The 16,854-nt window shown below is 37.4% G+C and overlaps 1 protein-coding gene across 1 annotated transcript in view; it reads right to left on the reverse strand.

Moving 5' to 3' along the window:
- vn (membrane-bound neuregulin protein vein) overlaps positions 1-16,854 on the reverse strand; it is a 275,654-nt gene that overhangs the window by 89,488 nt on the left and 169,312 nt on the right. The window contains 1 exon segment of the mRNA XM_029302567.2: positions 14,345-14,507. Within this exon segment, the coding sequence (XP_029158400.2) occupies positions 14,345-14,507 (163 nt within the window).

A 16,854-nucleotide genomic window follows, 5' to 3' on the forward strand; every position in this document is an offset into this window, starting at 1 on the left:
TTTTCAATTTAAAGTATGTTCACTTGGCAGTAGAACAAGTCTGTATTGGATCAGACAAATCTTAAGCGTGATATAATAGAATAAAAATACAAAGTTTTCTATTTTAATGAGAACTCTTTATTACGTTTTTAACTTAAAGTATGTTCACTATTTTATATACATGTACGGAATTATCACTTGGCAGTAGAACAAGTCCATATTAGATCAGACAAATCTTAAGCGTAACGTAATATGATAAAAACGCAGTTTTATTTTTTTTTAATGATAACTTTTTATGACGTTTTTAATTTAAAATATGTTAACTATTTTATGTACATGCGCGAAATTATCGCTTGACAGTGGAACAAGTCTATATTAGATCAGACAAATCTGAAGCGTTATGTAATATGATAAAAAAAACAGAGTTTCATGTTCTAATGATAACTTTTTATTACGGTTTTAATTTCAAGTACGCTCACTATTTTATATACAAGCGCGAAACTATCAGTTGGCAGTAGAACAAGTCCGTATTAGATCAGACAATTCTTAAGCGTAATGTAATATGATAAAAAGAGCTTTATTTTATTAATGATAACTTTTCATCACATTTTTAATTAAAAATATGTTTAATATTTTATGTATATGCGCGAAATTATCGCTTGGCAGTAGAACAAGACCGTTTTAGATCAGACAAATCTTAAGCGTACTGTAATATGATAGAAAAGCAATTTTATTTTTCTAATGATAACTTTTGATCACATTTCTAATTAAAAGTATAATCATTATTTGACGTACATGCGCGAAACTATGACTTGGCAGTAGAACAAGTCCGTATTAGATCAGACAATTCTTAAGCGTAATGTAATATGATAAAAAGAGCTTTATTTTTTTAATGATAACTTTTTATCACGTTTTTAATTAAAAATATGTTTAATATTTTATGTACATGCGCGAAATTATCGCTTGGCAGTAGAACAAGTCCGTTTTAGATCAGACAAATCTTAAGCGTACTGTAATATGATAGAAAAGCAATTTTATTTTTCTAATGATAACTTTTGATCACATTTCTAATTAAAAGTATGATCATTATTTGACGTACATGCGCGAAACTATGACTTGGCAGTAGAACAAGTCCGTATTAGATCAGACAATTCTTAAGCGTAATGTAATATGATAAAAAGAGCTTTATTTTTTTAATGATAACTTTTTATCACGTTTTTAATTAAAAATATGTTGAATATTTTATGTACATGCGCGAAATTATCGCTTGGCAGTAGAACAAGTCCGTTTTAGATCAGACAAATCTTAAGCGTACTGTAATATGATAGAAAAGCAATTTTATTTTTCTAATGATAACTTTTGATCACATTTCTAATTAAATGTATGATCATTATTTGACGTACATGCGCAAAACTATGACTTGGCAGTAGAACAAGTCTGTATTAGATCAGACAATTCTTAAGCGTAATGTAATATGATAAAAAGAGCTTTACTTTTTTAATAATAACTTTTTATCACGTTTTTAAATAAAAATATGTTTACTATTTTATGTACATGCGCGAAATTATCGCTTGACAGTGGAACAAGTCTATATTAGATCAGACAAATCTGAAGCGTTATGTAATATAATAAAAAAACAGAGTTTCATGTTCTAATGATAACTTTTTATTACGGTTTTAATTTCAAGTATGCTCACTATTTTATATACAAGCGCGAAACTATCAGTTGGCAGTAGAACAAGTCCGTATTAAATCAGACAATTCTTAAGCGTAATGTAATATGATAAAAAGAGCTTTATTTTTTTAATGATAACTTTTTATCACGTTTTTAATTAAAAATATGTTGAATATTTTATGTACATGCGCGAAATTATCGCTTGGCAGTAGAATAAGTCCGTTTTAGATCAGACAAATCTTAAGCGTACTGTAATATGATAGAAAAGCAATTTTATTTTTCTAATGACAACTTTTGATCACATTTCTAATTAAAAGTATGTTCATTATTTGACGTACATGCGCGAAACTATGGCTTGGCAGTAGAACAAATTAATATTAGATCAGACAAATCTTAATACAGCTTACCAACCATATTACGCTTGAATATAATATAATATACTAATCAGAAAAATTCTTTAATAATAAAATAAAGATACTCTACATAAAAATAATAAAATATAAAATAAATAGAAAATAAAATTAATAAAATATAAAAAAACTGAGGTGATTTATCTGGTCTTTTAACTGCTATATAATCGGAATATGTACTATTAAAATCTCGATATATAACGCAATAAAAATGAATAACAAAAAAATAATATAAAATTAAATCTCAATATAAATTAAGAGATTTAAAAATTAAAATATAATAAAACCAAAATATCTTTGCTTTTATTTTGTAATTTTTCAATTATCGTAAATTTTCCGAAATATGATCAGGCTCGCGATAGAAATAATAACATAAGTATTTTTTTTAACAAATGATTTCACGCTATCTTTCGCTTCTCGATTAGCACACAAACACTGGTATGATAAACGAGTGATTGAAAATCACCACACCGCTTTCGGTTTCCAGCACAAACGGCTTTGCACACGCGCCATGCTCGCATAGTCGGGTCCAGGGCAAACGATCCCGAGTATCTGCGCAAGTATCTGATCTCGAATCGAGCGTGAAACAAGCGGACGGATGCGTCGTGGGGCTCACCCTGTGCCTCGTCTCCCTTGCTAGAGTTTCAATTTCCTTGTTCGGCGAATTCCAGGCCACGTTGAACGCCTCTGCCTCTGGATATTTGCCGGCAAATATTGGCGTCGCGGCTTGGCCGGAGCAGAGGCAGCCAACGAGCATTTATTTTAACCTCGGTAGAGGAGCCGCGTCTCGCTCTTGTGATGATCGGACGAGCGTAAAGGCATCGTGAAAATAACGAGTGGGGGATGGGAAGAGACATTCGCGACGCATTGGCGGTTTTTACGAGCGGGTCGTCTCTCGAAAGAATGCAGTGTCTCTGCGAAATATCGAGGCGCTATATCAGATAAAATTTCGACGTCGCAATTCTGGGTCTTTGTGCGCGAATCGTTGAATCGAAAAATTACGGCGCAACGTCTCTACGTGTCGGTGCGTTTCTCGCGCGCGGAAATGGCGACAGACAAAAGAATTATCGGCGCGCTTGAAATTAATTAGGAGTATTAATCGGACAGGTACGACTCGTCGTCGACGAGTTATTATTATTATTCATCGGGAGAGAGTAAGAGAGCTCGAATAACTCCGCGAGTGAATTATTTTCCATCCAAGCTTTACGCTTGGACCTTCGAGCAGACGGCGGCGCCTACACACATTCGTTGCCGTATATAAACCTGGATGAAAAGCTGTTTATCCCAACAGTCTACGTAATTATAATTAAAAGTTGAAGTGTCGACCGCGTCAAATGCGCTAATGAGCGTCAGAGATGAAAATATGAAAATTCATTACTTCGACATGAAAATCTCGTAGCGAAAATCATTATACGATGACCACGTTATTTCGCCATCGGATTTCTATCATCGCTCGCGATTTAATGAATTTCGTATATATTCGCGACTGCGGCTTGATGAATATTAATTACAATTACGCGCTCTGCTCGCACAAAAGTACAGACAGATTTTGTTTTTAATGACGTGGCAGAGAGTGATCTACATCCATTTTACGTGATATTAATAGCAATGCAAACTCGCGCGAGTATCGAGGTTTTTAAAGTGCATGGTATTTTTTAATTTTCGCGCGATTCATTTCTCGCTCCTTGCTCGTATCGATTTTTTTTTTTTTTTCCATACAAACTTATTCCAATATGAGCGTTTACACGATGAATGCGCGAGGCGTATCGAGAGTTTGTATGGATTCTTGTACGGTTACACGTAGCTCGAAGCATCGATTTTACGACGGGGACGTGCGCGCGCGCTGTTTCCTCGATTGTCTGAAAACTCGGCTACCGGTCGGATTCGTTAACCCATTAACATTTTATTACCGGCAATTCTTCCTCGTGCTCGCTCCGATTAACCGGCGGAAGTCGGCGAGGAAACGTAAGTATGTACGTACAAAGAGTACAGCTCGAGATGTAACGACGAGACGTGGGAGAGCATAAAAGGGGCCAGGCATGGCGGAGGAATAAGTTCTTCCGAGGCGCTTCCGTTTCGGGGAGGGATAACGGGAACGTGAATGGAAGTGGAAGAGATTTGTGAGTGGAAACACGGAAAATACGAGGACGTACTTCCACGACGTGCAGATCGTCGGGAGGGAAGGGCAGTCGTGGCGAGTGATTTATTCACCTAACCGTATATATAGGAGCGAGATCGTATCGGAAGCATCGATTTTTCGTGCGGCGCGCGGATTGCGAGCGATTTGTCTTCCCTCGAAGCTATCCCTTCCTCTCCTCTCGGCCCGCCCTCTCTTCCCCATTATCGCCGATTCCGGCGATAATAATTGCCGTGGCATGACGACGCGAAAGCTGCAACAATAACGTTACTTCTTTGCTTTGCGCGAAAAAAAGGAAAATCCGTTTATATAATCCTTTTCGGAGAAATTACTGCAGCTATTCTTCTTATTGCACACGTGACATAAATTCCGTGGATATTTCGACTGTATTTTCGAGGCATCCGCTGCTTGCACATGGAATATATTTTATCCCATTAATATCTCTGCTACAAATTTACGAGACTCGCGTACGTAATCCTAATATTTTATTGATATTTTATTCGCATCGCATATGTGAAATAATAAGGGCGAGTTAATTTTACGCGTCGCTGCGATTTACTGCACATACATTTTATATCACGATCTTCTATATCTGAGAGATTATTCAGCGGCGCGTTACTTTCTTAATATTAATTCGAATAAAATTCATTCATCTTCTTCGCGACGTTTGTAATAATTTAATGCGAATGTTACTCGTAGTTTTATCGAGCAGCGCGCTTCTTTGAGAGGGAATTATCGGAGGTGTTTTAAATGAATAAGTACTTCTCTCATCGAAACGGCTAAAGCGAGGCCAGAGTTCGATAATCCGCAGCGGAAGTTGGAGTGTTCGCCATTGCAGTCACCTTTACCACCTAATCGTACCTAAAGACAGTCTTTATGTCCGCCTTATCGTAACCACGTGGTACAATGTATGGACTCACGCCCACGGCGTGTATAACGCCGCGATCAAATACGAGATTATCGTACTGGCATACATTTTACGAGAAATCGATGATTTAGAATGGAACGAATATATCGGCATAAACGAATAAACTCATGTCAGTTTCACACAGGGCGTACAAATCGCCGATGCTTATTGGTATCAGTGATATAAATCAGAATATCTTACTTTTATGATAGAAAATGGGGCTAAAAGAATTGAAATATTACCGTGGACGTCTTAATAAAATGTTGTATAATAATATTTAGATGAACGTTTAATTAATTGCTTAAGAGCGAATTTTTTTACAATTTATCAAAATTTGACAGGTAAATCTTTTAAAGAAATATCAAATAAAGGAATCATTATTATTTGTTATTTATTGTATGTACTTTATATATATATCTTTAGTTAGGAATTAATCAATTTAATTTCAAAGTTGCCTGAAAAACCTGGTCGACTTAATTCCGTTTCCTGTCATGAGTTATTTATCGGCCATTGACAACTTATAAATTGGATTGCTTCACGACTTCGTAGAACTTTGATAGCTGTCGATAAATTCCGTTTAACCGCCATGGGAGTCCAAGTAAAGAGGACAAGAAAATGAGGGAAAATAATTAAAATTGGCTCATTAAAATTTTCATATACGCAACTGCATTATCTGATTGACGGACGTCAAAGCTAATGAATCGACCGGCTCGAAAGCGCCATAAATCGGAGAATTTAAATTGTTCCTCCCGGATAAAAATGCCTTATTAAAAATTTAAATATTAATTTAAAATGGAACGATATTTTCGTATAATAACAATCAAACGCATGTTAATGAGTTAATGAGTTTATATTTTTCTTTATATTGTAGCTTTTTATTATTAAAAACCATTCATTACCCTTGTTTTAAAAAATTACAGACTTAGATAATCTCTTCAAATTATATTACGTATTCGATAATAGGAGAGAAAGAGAAAGAGAGAGAGAGAGAAAGAAAATGGTAAATATGTTTTGCCATCAGCCAATCACGTAATGAACTGCAATGCATTAGACAGCACAACATTGCATCAGCAAAGTGTTAATTAGTGTTAGTGGAAATCCGATATCAATATACCGATCATTAATGAGAAAATGACAAGTTGGTTAAGGATATCGAATTTCGAGGTCGCAAATTTACATGACATTCTTCGTCATATTCCAACTTGCTCGGTTTTTATAAGAATCTGAGTTTAATTAACATATAATTAATTGATCGGTAATCTTTTTTTATTCGGAGGCAAATAGTCTCTACGGTTTTTAATTTGGATGAATTAAATATTAATCTATATGTTAATCTGTATTTTAATAAAAAAATGTTATGTAGGAATATAGATTTGTCAGCTATATTACTTTTAATGTGAAAGATGAGGTGAAGAATTTGTTATTCAATGTTATACTACATTTGATATTTAAAAATGTTACCATGATATTAGTATGATGTAAAAAAATAATTCAAATATATATAGTAAATATTTTTTACGGATTTTCTATAAAAGAGAGATATATAAATCATATACTTGGAACTTTTTCCGATAAAACTCTCTTCGATAATAGTCTGCAAGAAATAAGTTGATTAAAGAAAAATAAGATAAAAGTATTATTTTTTATTTAATCAAATTACATTAATTATTCAGATATTTGGCTTTAATATCTGTTAGCTTCCTTTCTGCGTATCCTTATTTATCCATTTTAATATTCATGATAATTGAGAATAAAAAGAGATATAAATACATATTGAGCACTGATAATTAAAACATGTAATATAAACTATATTTCCGCGCTCGCGTTCCAGATTCGTTATTTAATTATGTTGCTAAGCGATACCAATTTACTAACTGTAAAAAAAGATATAGGTTAAAATTCAAACAATTTATTTTAAAAATTTCCCAAAAATTGGAAATTGAATTATTTTTAATTCACTCTATATTTATAGAGTGAATTAACAATGTTCACTCTATAACATGTTTTTTTCGAATCTATTAGATTTTATACGCCCGTATAATTTCATTTCATTATTAATGATTATTACATTAATGCGAGCCGCGATTACTATAATAAATTGCAAGTAACACATTCTTTTCTATATTTCGGAGAGAATATTAATCGAGAAGCAAAACATGTCCCTTCTTCCGTTTCGTGTCACGTTTTTGTTTCGCCATTTGCGCGTTTTATTCCGCGACAGCGCTCATCGGTATATATCCGCGACAATCTTGGTATTCGATGCCCGACGACGATGACTACTCGCACCTAGGGAAATCTCTCTTCCGTTCACGCCATTACCGCGTAACGGTACTTCGCTATCTCGATGAAGTCAGTCGAGGGTCCTCGGACAGAAACGAGTCCCCGTCCTCATCCCCGGACCGAGCGATTCCGTCCGCGGAAGTCGTGAAGGATTTTCCGTTTTACTCTTTTCGTGCCTCGCGCACTCTTTCGTCCGCAATCAAGGCGCGACATCGCTCGATTCGAAGGCGTTTCCTCAAACAACTTTCTCGCTCCTCGTCCTCGCATCGACGTTGATCTCGGCCGATAGTCTTCGTCGACGTCGTTTTGTCCTCATCCTCTCTCTCTCTCTCTCTCTTTCTCTTTCTTTTTATCCCTCGATTATTTCTACCTTCGCGTTCCGCGAATGTTTTTTCTCAAATATTATTGGATATCTCGCACGGAAAGGACGGAAATACGATACAGAATTAACTCGATTGTCTCTCCTCAATCGTTCATTTGTCCCGACTGGCGTATGTAGCTTAAAATGTTCGAGATTTCCTGGACGAAGCTGTACGCTCCATTCGGAAACTTCTATCCGATTACACTCGTGTAATTTTGTAGTTTCCGACATTAATTGTAAAATTAACTTTTTGACAAAACTTCTGAAATTTACCATTAATTATTTCTCATGTCTTTATTTTAAAATTCATTTTTTATTTGACATACATATGTATATCTAACTTTAGTATACCTTTCGAAGTGGAACAACTCCGTGTTTGATCAGACATACGTCTATTTCTACCTTCCTGTAAACAATAATGTTTTTTGACATCTACAGATATTTTTCCGAGTATTTTGAGAGTAAACGAATACAGATCTCTCCGATCTGATAAATAATCTCTTTTCATCGATTTCATGTATTAATTTTTTCTCAAATTTCCTCGCGAAATAACAAACATCTCCCGATATAACGAGCCTAATGCTGTCGCGTAATGCACCTTTGACAGCGAGCTTAGGCCGAATAATGATACTCGGGTGACAAATTCGCGAGGTAACTATATACTGCGGTCGGATATAGTGATAAGCCGCGAGGGATAATTATCGAGCGCGCATCGATCAAAAGCCGAACGCGCGTCTTGTCGCGTTCATCAGGGGGAAGGCTCGACTTTGTCGCTGTGCGTCGAACGATTAATTATGTACTAATAACAATTATCCACGGATATTGGCGCGGGACTTCCCGCGCGAGAGCGTCTGGTTTACACCGATCACGCCGCAATTCCGCCGTCGCCGACGCTCTAATAATTTCAACTAAACCGATCGCGTCCTTTGATATCGCTGCCGCGCCATGTCCGTGTCAATTTGGCGTTGGTAATTGCCGCGCATTCACCGCTCGCGTCCATCTGGTCTCTTGCGAAAGTTACATAATGTAATGATTTAATAATATTGCTATTGCGAGAGTCGAGCTCGCTCGTTACGTTAACTTTACAAGAGTGCATACACTCCGGTGTAATCGTTAAACTTTAAATAGACCGGAAAATACTGTGGATTCGCCTTTCTACGTTCAGATTATTATTTCGGAATATATATACATATATATATATATATATATATATATATACATATATATATATATTGTTAAGGAGAATGGATTAAAACAGAATAATAGCTTTTCTGTGTAAAAGAATAAATACAGAAAGAAGGATAAAAAAAATGATGTGTATATAAAGAAGAGATTCTTGACTTAAAATTTTTTACTTGTATTTCTATATAAAAATATTTCTTTGCATGCACTTTCCTATTCAATTTTGTTACTTTTAACTTTTATTCATTTCTCCATCTTTATCCTTCTCTTCTACTTGCACAAGGATATATATCGCGTGAACAAATTTCGATTCGCATATAACTTAATTCGAATTCTCTTCTTGTCGGAATTTTCGCTGGGTGGGCTTTCAAGCTAATTGCGCGACGCGATAGTAAAGGACAGATTAGGAGCTCAAAGGAACAGAAAAGTTGCGCCAAAGATCCCTCGCAAAGAAACTTGCTCTCGCGAACACCCCGTGATTTTTCCTTTTCCCGATTTTTCCTCTCTCTTCGCCGCAGCACGCGCAAAGTTTTCCCTCCGTTCCTTACTGCGACGTAAAACTCCATTACACGCGACATCAAAGCTACTTTCCCCCGACGGTCAAAGCGAAATGCTGCAAACCCTGCGAATGTAGCATCGCGAATGCTGGCTAGTCCTCTCGAGAGGTTTCGATTCGCATGGCTTGAATGCGATCTGTGACGGCGCTACGAGATTCGATTTGTGAATGTAATGGCATTAACGTCGCGATCTCATGATGTCTTGGGGTTAATTTCGTGGAAATCATTAAGTTCCTGCATAAGGAACGCCGCCAGATTTCTGGTCTCAATGCATCCCTAACGTTACCGCTTCAAAAAGGAGTTCTTATCGATGTTCGTTTTCATGCAACAGCTTTATGATTCAAGTTTGATTAATTTGCTGTATTTCTACTTATTATTTTCTTTATACATCCTTTCCGGAAAGGGGATATCGTTTTTGAAAATAATATTTAAAAAAATCTTTTTAGGTACCTTTTTTAATTTTTATTCAAATTAAGTTTTCTGTCACCGCTAACCTTTCGTCTTTTTGTGCAGCGGTTTCTCAATTTTCCTATTTATTTCTGAATGTACAAAATACAAGATAAGTGTATTTATATTCTTGACGTGAGTTTTAGGAAATAAAAATATGACACAGTTGCTACATATAAAATTTCAATTTCCCACGGGAAGTATATCTTCCCCGGACAGTATTTCGAAAACAGAAACATGGGCCTGTCGTCTCTATTTTATTCTTGAGGCTAAACGAATAGAAGACTCGTGTCTTTTGACACTCGCCCTCGTATATCTGCTTTGTTTTATATATTGCGTCGATGATTTGACAAGATTACGAGTTTATTTTCGAGCCAAGCACCGACGTTCGTCATCCGAAATTCCAATATTTTTCTCACCCGTTCGACAAAGGTGACGGCAATTTCTGCCAAACGAAACGATCGGAGGGAGAAAAGGAGAGAATAGGAGAGGAAGAGAGATAGAAAGAGATTTACCGATGTATCGCGCGGACACAAAGGCCAGGAGAATATATTTCCGCGCCCGGAGGGACTATATCGTCTATAAAATACACGCCGCCCAGTCTAGACAAGCTTAAGCGGCGGATGACAGTTTTACGTCGACGTTTCTGCCGAGTGATGCGAGGCGGAGGCGAGAAAGGAGTTTCGCGAGCACGAATATGACTCTCTCGCGTATCAAATAGCGCGGACACGTTCGATTTTACGATACACGCGGTTGTTATCCAATAACGATTACGAGCCGAATGACATTGACGGCGCGTTCGCGGTGCCCCGGTGCTCGTCTCTCGTTGCGAGGGCAGTAATTGAAAATTATGGCGGGAAATATCCTCGGCACAGGTGACACGCTGATCGCTACGACGTCGTAAGATCGAGAAGCGATGCACGACATGAACGAGAATGTGTTTACGAACCTTGCTCCTCTTTCTTTCAGCGTAGCAGCGGTTCTTCATGCACCCTTTCGTTCGTTCAATTTATATCTTGAATTAAAAACGTTTGGAATATTTATGTACAGGGTGTTCCAAAATAATAGCGAACCTTTTATGACAGATTCTTGGGATCGGTTGGAGACGATTTTTCCTCAACAAAAATAAATGAAATACTAATAAAATCACATTCTTTTATTAATTTCAAAAATTAAAAAAATTGAGAACATGCAAAAAATGATCTCGACATTTTCGCCGAGGAAAAATCGTCTTCAAATGATCTCAGGAATCATTAAAAGATTTGCTATTAATTTTGGGACACCCTGTATAATACATCATCAATATAAATTAATTTTACGTGTGTAAATAATTTGTATTCTTAAAAAATTTACATCTCTAGAAAGGACTTTGCAAAAAGATTACGTGCAAAAAAATCACTGCTTTAAACACGACAGTGTCTTCTCGCATGTCTTTATAGCAGTGTTTTTCTGACTTTCACAGACTACAGGCATGTTGCAGGATATCTCAAGATAAGATATAGAGAAAAATACGCGTGGAGATATTTAAAAAACAATTTGTTGCATAAAATGAGCTAAAGAAGTTTATTTGAAAATTCTATGATCATAAAATGGGCAATGATCACAATTTATGTTATAAATTTTTATTACACCTGTCTGTATGAAATTAATAAATTACAATCCTACGCGCGAGAAGAGAAGAGGAGAGATAAATTTTAAACACTGAGTGTGACAAATATGAGGAGAGCCGACGAACAGACGTGAGAGATCTACAAAGCACCTTGTCGTTTCCACGAGCGAGATATCACACACGTAAAGAGGGAGAACTCCAGGGCTCTTCACCTTCACGGCGAAGGTTCGTTTCTATCGCGGCCGGAATATAACGGGTGGCCCGAGCGAGAAAGGCGAGTGCCGGTGGCGGAGGTGGCGAATTTATGGGCTGCTCTGAGATTATTCCGAGACTTACGCGCCGAGGAAAAGTGCATCGCGCTAAACAAATTTATGGCACGCCCGAGATTATGGTCGACGAGAAGTAGCTGGAGAGCTCCCCGGCGAGTTTCCCGAATCGAAATTCTCCTCTCGTCCTCTTAGCCTCTTTCTCTTTCTTTCTCTTTCTCTCTCTTCCCTCGGACAGAGCGGCGCCTTACGGAAGCGTCGATCGCGGCTGGATACCCTCTCAATTTATTCCCTTTTCGTTAAAAGTTCTCACCCCGCCCGCGGAAATATATAGAGCCTAATATGAGATAGAATTTTACCGTGAAACAGGCTAGAGTTGTGTACCTGAGAGAATCTTGAAAGAATTGTTTTTGTTTGCGGAGGTATAAATGTAGCAAATAATATTTCCTTCACAAATCCGTACGATTTAGAATTATTAAAAAAAACTATATCGCATCTTTCACGATGCCGTTTTCGAAGCGAATATGGCTCATAATGTCAGCTATTATCGATAAGTAATGTAAATCAGAGTGCATAACCATCGTGTTCGCGCACCAATCATAATTAAATTTTATGATGATTGATCGCTCGTGTATATACACGCAAAGCTTAATGTCAGCATAGAGCCTTGTGCGGGGAAATAAATAATAAACAAATTTTTATAAACGTTATTCATCATCATATTCGCGAAATACAATTAAATCAATGTCTCGCAAAGCATCCGAGAAAAATGTGATGTGTACTATAAGACTTTTATAAGAAGGGAAGCTGACGCGAATAAAACGCAAGAAAAATGAAGCACGTGCAGTAAGATAGCGTGATTTTTATGAATTCGGAAATTGGCTTCGATCTATATTTGTATAACGATCCGCGAGATTTTTTTCTAATTTTAAATTCGCGCCCGATTATTGTAATTAAATGTCGTATGATGAATTAAAAGCAGACATATGTATAGGCGATTATATCGGGCTCGCTCGCGATGATCGATAAAAAACACCGCGCAATGAACTTCAGCTAATATCATGATTGATTGCAAACAGATGTTGCATTCTGCAGCAGCAATTACATTCGCGTTACGTGATGTGTTTTCTCGCGCACTTGTTGAGCACAATTCCGATTGATTTGTGAGTGACAAAATTTATTTTATAGCTTCCAAGGCCTGTCATCGTAAATCCGGAAGCAACACACGCACAAACATTTTTTATTACGCAAAGCAATAGCCTAAATAAATAAACGTCCTATCTAAAACAATTATTTTCGAGCTTTTTAGCAAATTATCAGCGATATTGCAGAGGCAGAAACGTGTAACTTTTATATTTTTTTTTTATGCGAGCAGGAGAAAACTTATTTATCTAGATGAATTGCAATTTTTAATCGTAACATAAATTGATAATATTTATAAAACACCAATTTTGCGTTCTCAACATGCAGGAATATTTATTATCTTTCAAGTTGTATAATGTTGCGAAAAGGAGCACATAAAAAAAATCGAGATATCCTTTAGTGTCTAATAAAGTGTAAAATAAAAATTAATTTCTAATTTATATTAAAAATAGCGCGATGAGAGAAGCTGAAACGTTCATGTGTTGCACGTTTTGCAAAGTTTCTCTCACGTCGCGCGTGTCGCAATTTTCACGGTGACTACTTCCTTTTTTCGTTTCATCCGACTAAGTGTGCGAGAATCGGACGCGCGCTGTTTTCGAGATTGCTAAATCGCGAGTAAAGTTGTCGCGCGCGACACTGAACTCGCAATTCGAGGGCTCGTTAAAATCCATCGAACTGTGAGAAAAGCACACATTGTTCCCCTCGCTTCCTACGCTCCAACTCTCTCTCTCTCTCTCGTAGTTTCCGAAACTTTCGTGACGACTCGTATCTTACGCCGTTCCAAAACACTCTTCGTCCGACAACTCGCGTATTACGTGCACGTCGAAATAATATAAAATTAAATAATGGTATTTTTGGTACAATTGGAAAAATCTGTTCAAAGTTATATTAAAAAAATAATTTCAACAAGACGATCGTATCGCGATGATATAAAATATTAAATAAATTTTTGTATATTATTAAATGTCGAAAAAAGTCGATATTCTCGCGTGAATGAGTTATATAATCAATGACCGCTATATGTGTTACGCATCACTTTGCACAGACGTATCTGAAATTGCGACGTCACTGAGAACTAAGGCTGAGAATCCTGGCTATCAAATCCGTCTCGTTCTGTCTAATAACGATTACGAAAATGATCCTCGAGGCGGACGTCTAACAGTGAGCGTATCGATAGCGCTTTAGAGTTGGGACGGGTGTCGGACGGGAACAACGTACCTTCGGTTTCTGTAGCGGATATCTAGAATTAACTGCTCGTTGTCTGAGTAGTTTGCCCCGACGTGTTATTATACGGGGTGTGCCGTTGCCGAAAGCTTGACGTTCAGAGGAGGAAGGATACAGAAGGAGAGAGAAGCAGCGCGTTTATAATGGTAAAGTCTCGGTTGGACTCACCGTTTGTGCTGAATCCTGAGGCCTCTTCGGGGGTGCAGTGGTACACCGTCCTTCAACCAGTGCACTCTCGGGGGCGGCGAGCCCCTCGTTCTGCATACTAGCTTCACTCTCTCCCGTAACCTCGCTATCGAGTCCCTGAGTTCGGACAACGTAACTTCTCGCACTGAAATCAAAAGTTGGAATCTCATTAACGCCGTGTTGCGCGTTCGTTCGGTATCAGATAGTTATTACTTAATTAACTCGCGCAATATTTGGGTTAATGTATATTCAGACCCTCTATTGTGTTCCAAATATGGGACATTTGTACAGTAATTAATAACGTTTCACGTTCATTCAAGTTTCGAGATTTAGGAGAACATTTGTTCATCGCTGAGGCAGTTTCATATATGCGATATACAATTCTCTTCGGGTTTTTTTTTTGTTACGTGAAGATTTTATGTAAACATATAAGGTAGAAAAAAAATGATTTCGTGTGTTTGAAGCTCTTCGAGCGCGGATGACGCCTCTAGGCTCGTGTTCGCGAGCGAAATGGAAAAATAACGGAAACGCGGTGCTGCGTTTTTAGATCGTATACTGCAGGAGAAGCTCTTCCTTTCGACAACCGGATACGGTTATCCGTCCGGTTTTGGCAAAGGCTGCCGTATCGCATTTCGGCCAGAGGCCGAACGGCATATCGATAGCTTGGCTATCGAGTATCAATTCACTATTTCGTTACTTCAGAATGCGGGTGTAAAAACGATCCGCAGGGAAATCCACACGGCACAGACATGCGCGAATATGCGGGAATTTGCATTACGGATGAATATATTTTTCACGGATAGACACATACAGTATATATATCTTTAACTGATGTTAAATGGTAAATACGTATATACGAGTGCAAATGCGCGGATATTTGTATTATTAGAATATTCGTATTTATTAGAATCGTAAATGTGGGAAAATCTCCATATGTTATATGCCGAATAATTTCGCGACATTAAATGACGCAGAAATATGTATGATTAGTGACGTTTGATTTATATGTATAGAAGTAATGTCACTTATAATTTTTTCCAATACAGCTTTTGCATATTTATTGATAAGATAAAAATTGACGAGGTAAAGTTTTTTAGTTGGGAAATCGATTGCCAGGGTGAATGATTAGTTTTATAACGAAAAACTTCAAATGAAAATTTAATTATATCTCGTCTTATTTAAAACTAAATGAAGATTGAAATTTCGTTAATCACACATTTCTCGACTTTTGTTAAGAAAAATGATACTTGAAGCTTTCATTCTATACACATACTTATATACACAACACACGTATTTCAAGTCAAATGAATAAAAGAAGGTACTTCTCGTGACATCTCGTATGAGCTCTCGTATAATTTTTTTTCCCGCTGTAAAATATGACCAGGCGAAGCAAAACGACTCGACAGTCGGATATCGGGTATAAATGAAGAGGGAGATTTGCGTTAATAAAAACGCAGAGCGATATTCCATTTTTCCCCCTCTCGAGATCGCGTGATTTTCCAAAGGAATGATATAGAATTCCTGGTGAAAATACAACGTTCAATGAGCTCTCTCGTCCATTATATTCATGTCGCATGACAGGGAATGATAATAAGGCGCCGTTAGCAAAGATTTCTTTGTCGGACTCTGCGCTGCGCGCGACGTCGTCCCGTTTGATTTATTATGTTTTCACGTGCATACAGCAATATATCCCATTCGCCGCGAATTCCGTTGTCGCGTGTAAATAAAACTGATGTCGTTTCGCAGATGCGCGGGTTTGAGAAATTGAACGGAGATAAAGCACAACGCTTTTCGACCAAAGCTTGACCAGCCCATCGTTCATCCCGTTGACGTGAACTTTCATCGATCGACGGATAATTAAAATATCGATCGTCTCTTTCGCACATATACACATTGTATATGGATCGGTAGCGCGATGCGAAAGCACCTTGAAGGATTTCGCCTTCGCGGACACACGTAGAAGCAAGTTTCAAACCAAGTTTCCGCCCAAGTCAAACGTACGGTTTTAGTTGTCGACTAAGTAGAGAGAACAACATAGTGTTGATCTTCTGTAACAATTTATTTATAACAAACAAGCACAGATGCCTGTTCCCTAAAATACTGCGTTTCAGCTGCTTAAACGCATCGAGCTAAAATAGCTATTATCTCGAGAAGTTCGAGTTACACGCTCCTCCCTTTCCCTTTCTTCCCTTTCATTTGTCCTCGTTGCACGGATATTTGTCTTAAATTCATCGTGCCGCTTCGTCGCACAGCTGTAATCGATAGCGCTCGATTTGCATAACAGATTCTTCACTTAATTGGAACACGACACGCCTACAATTCCTTTGATTTAACTCGTCGGAAGAGAACGAGAAATGTCTTTGTATTGAAAACACGATATTTCTGCATCGCGTCGGTGATATCGCGAACATATAATCGATCTCGAGAGACAAAATGATCGTGTCAAATAAGAATGAACCGTTGAATAATTATGGAATTATACAAAATTATAC

This window comes from Nylanderia fulva, unplaced genomic scaffold, assembly GCF_048542155.1.
Source record: "Nylanderia fulva isolate GAGA-0341 unplaced genomic scaffold, ASM4854215v1 Scaffold38, whole genome shotgun sequence".
NCBI lineage: Eukaryota > Metazoa > Arthropoda > Insecta > Hymenoptera > Formicidae > Nylanderia > Nylanderia fulva.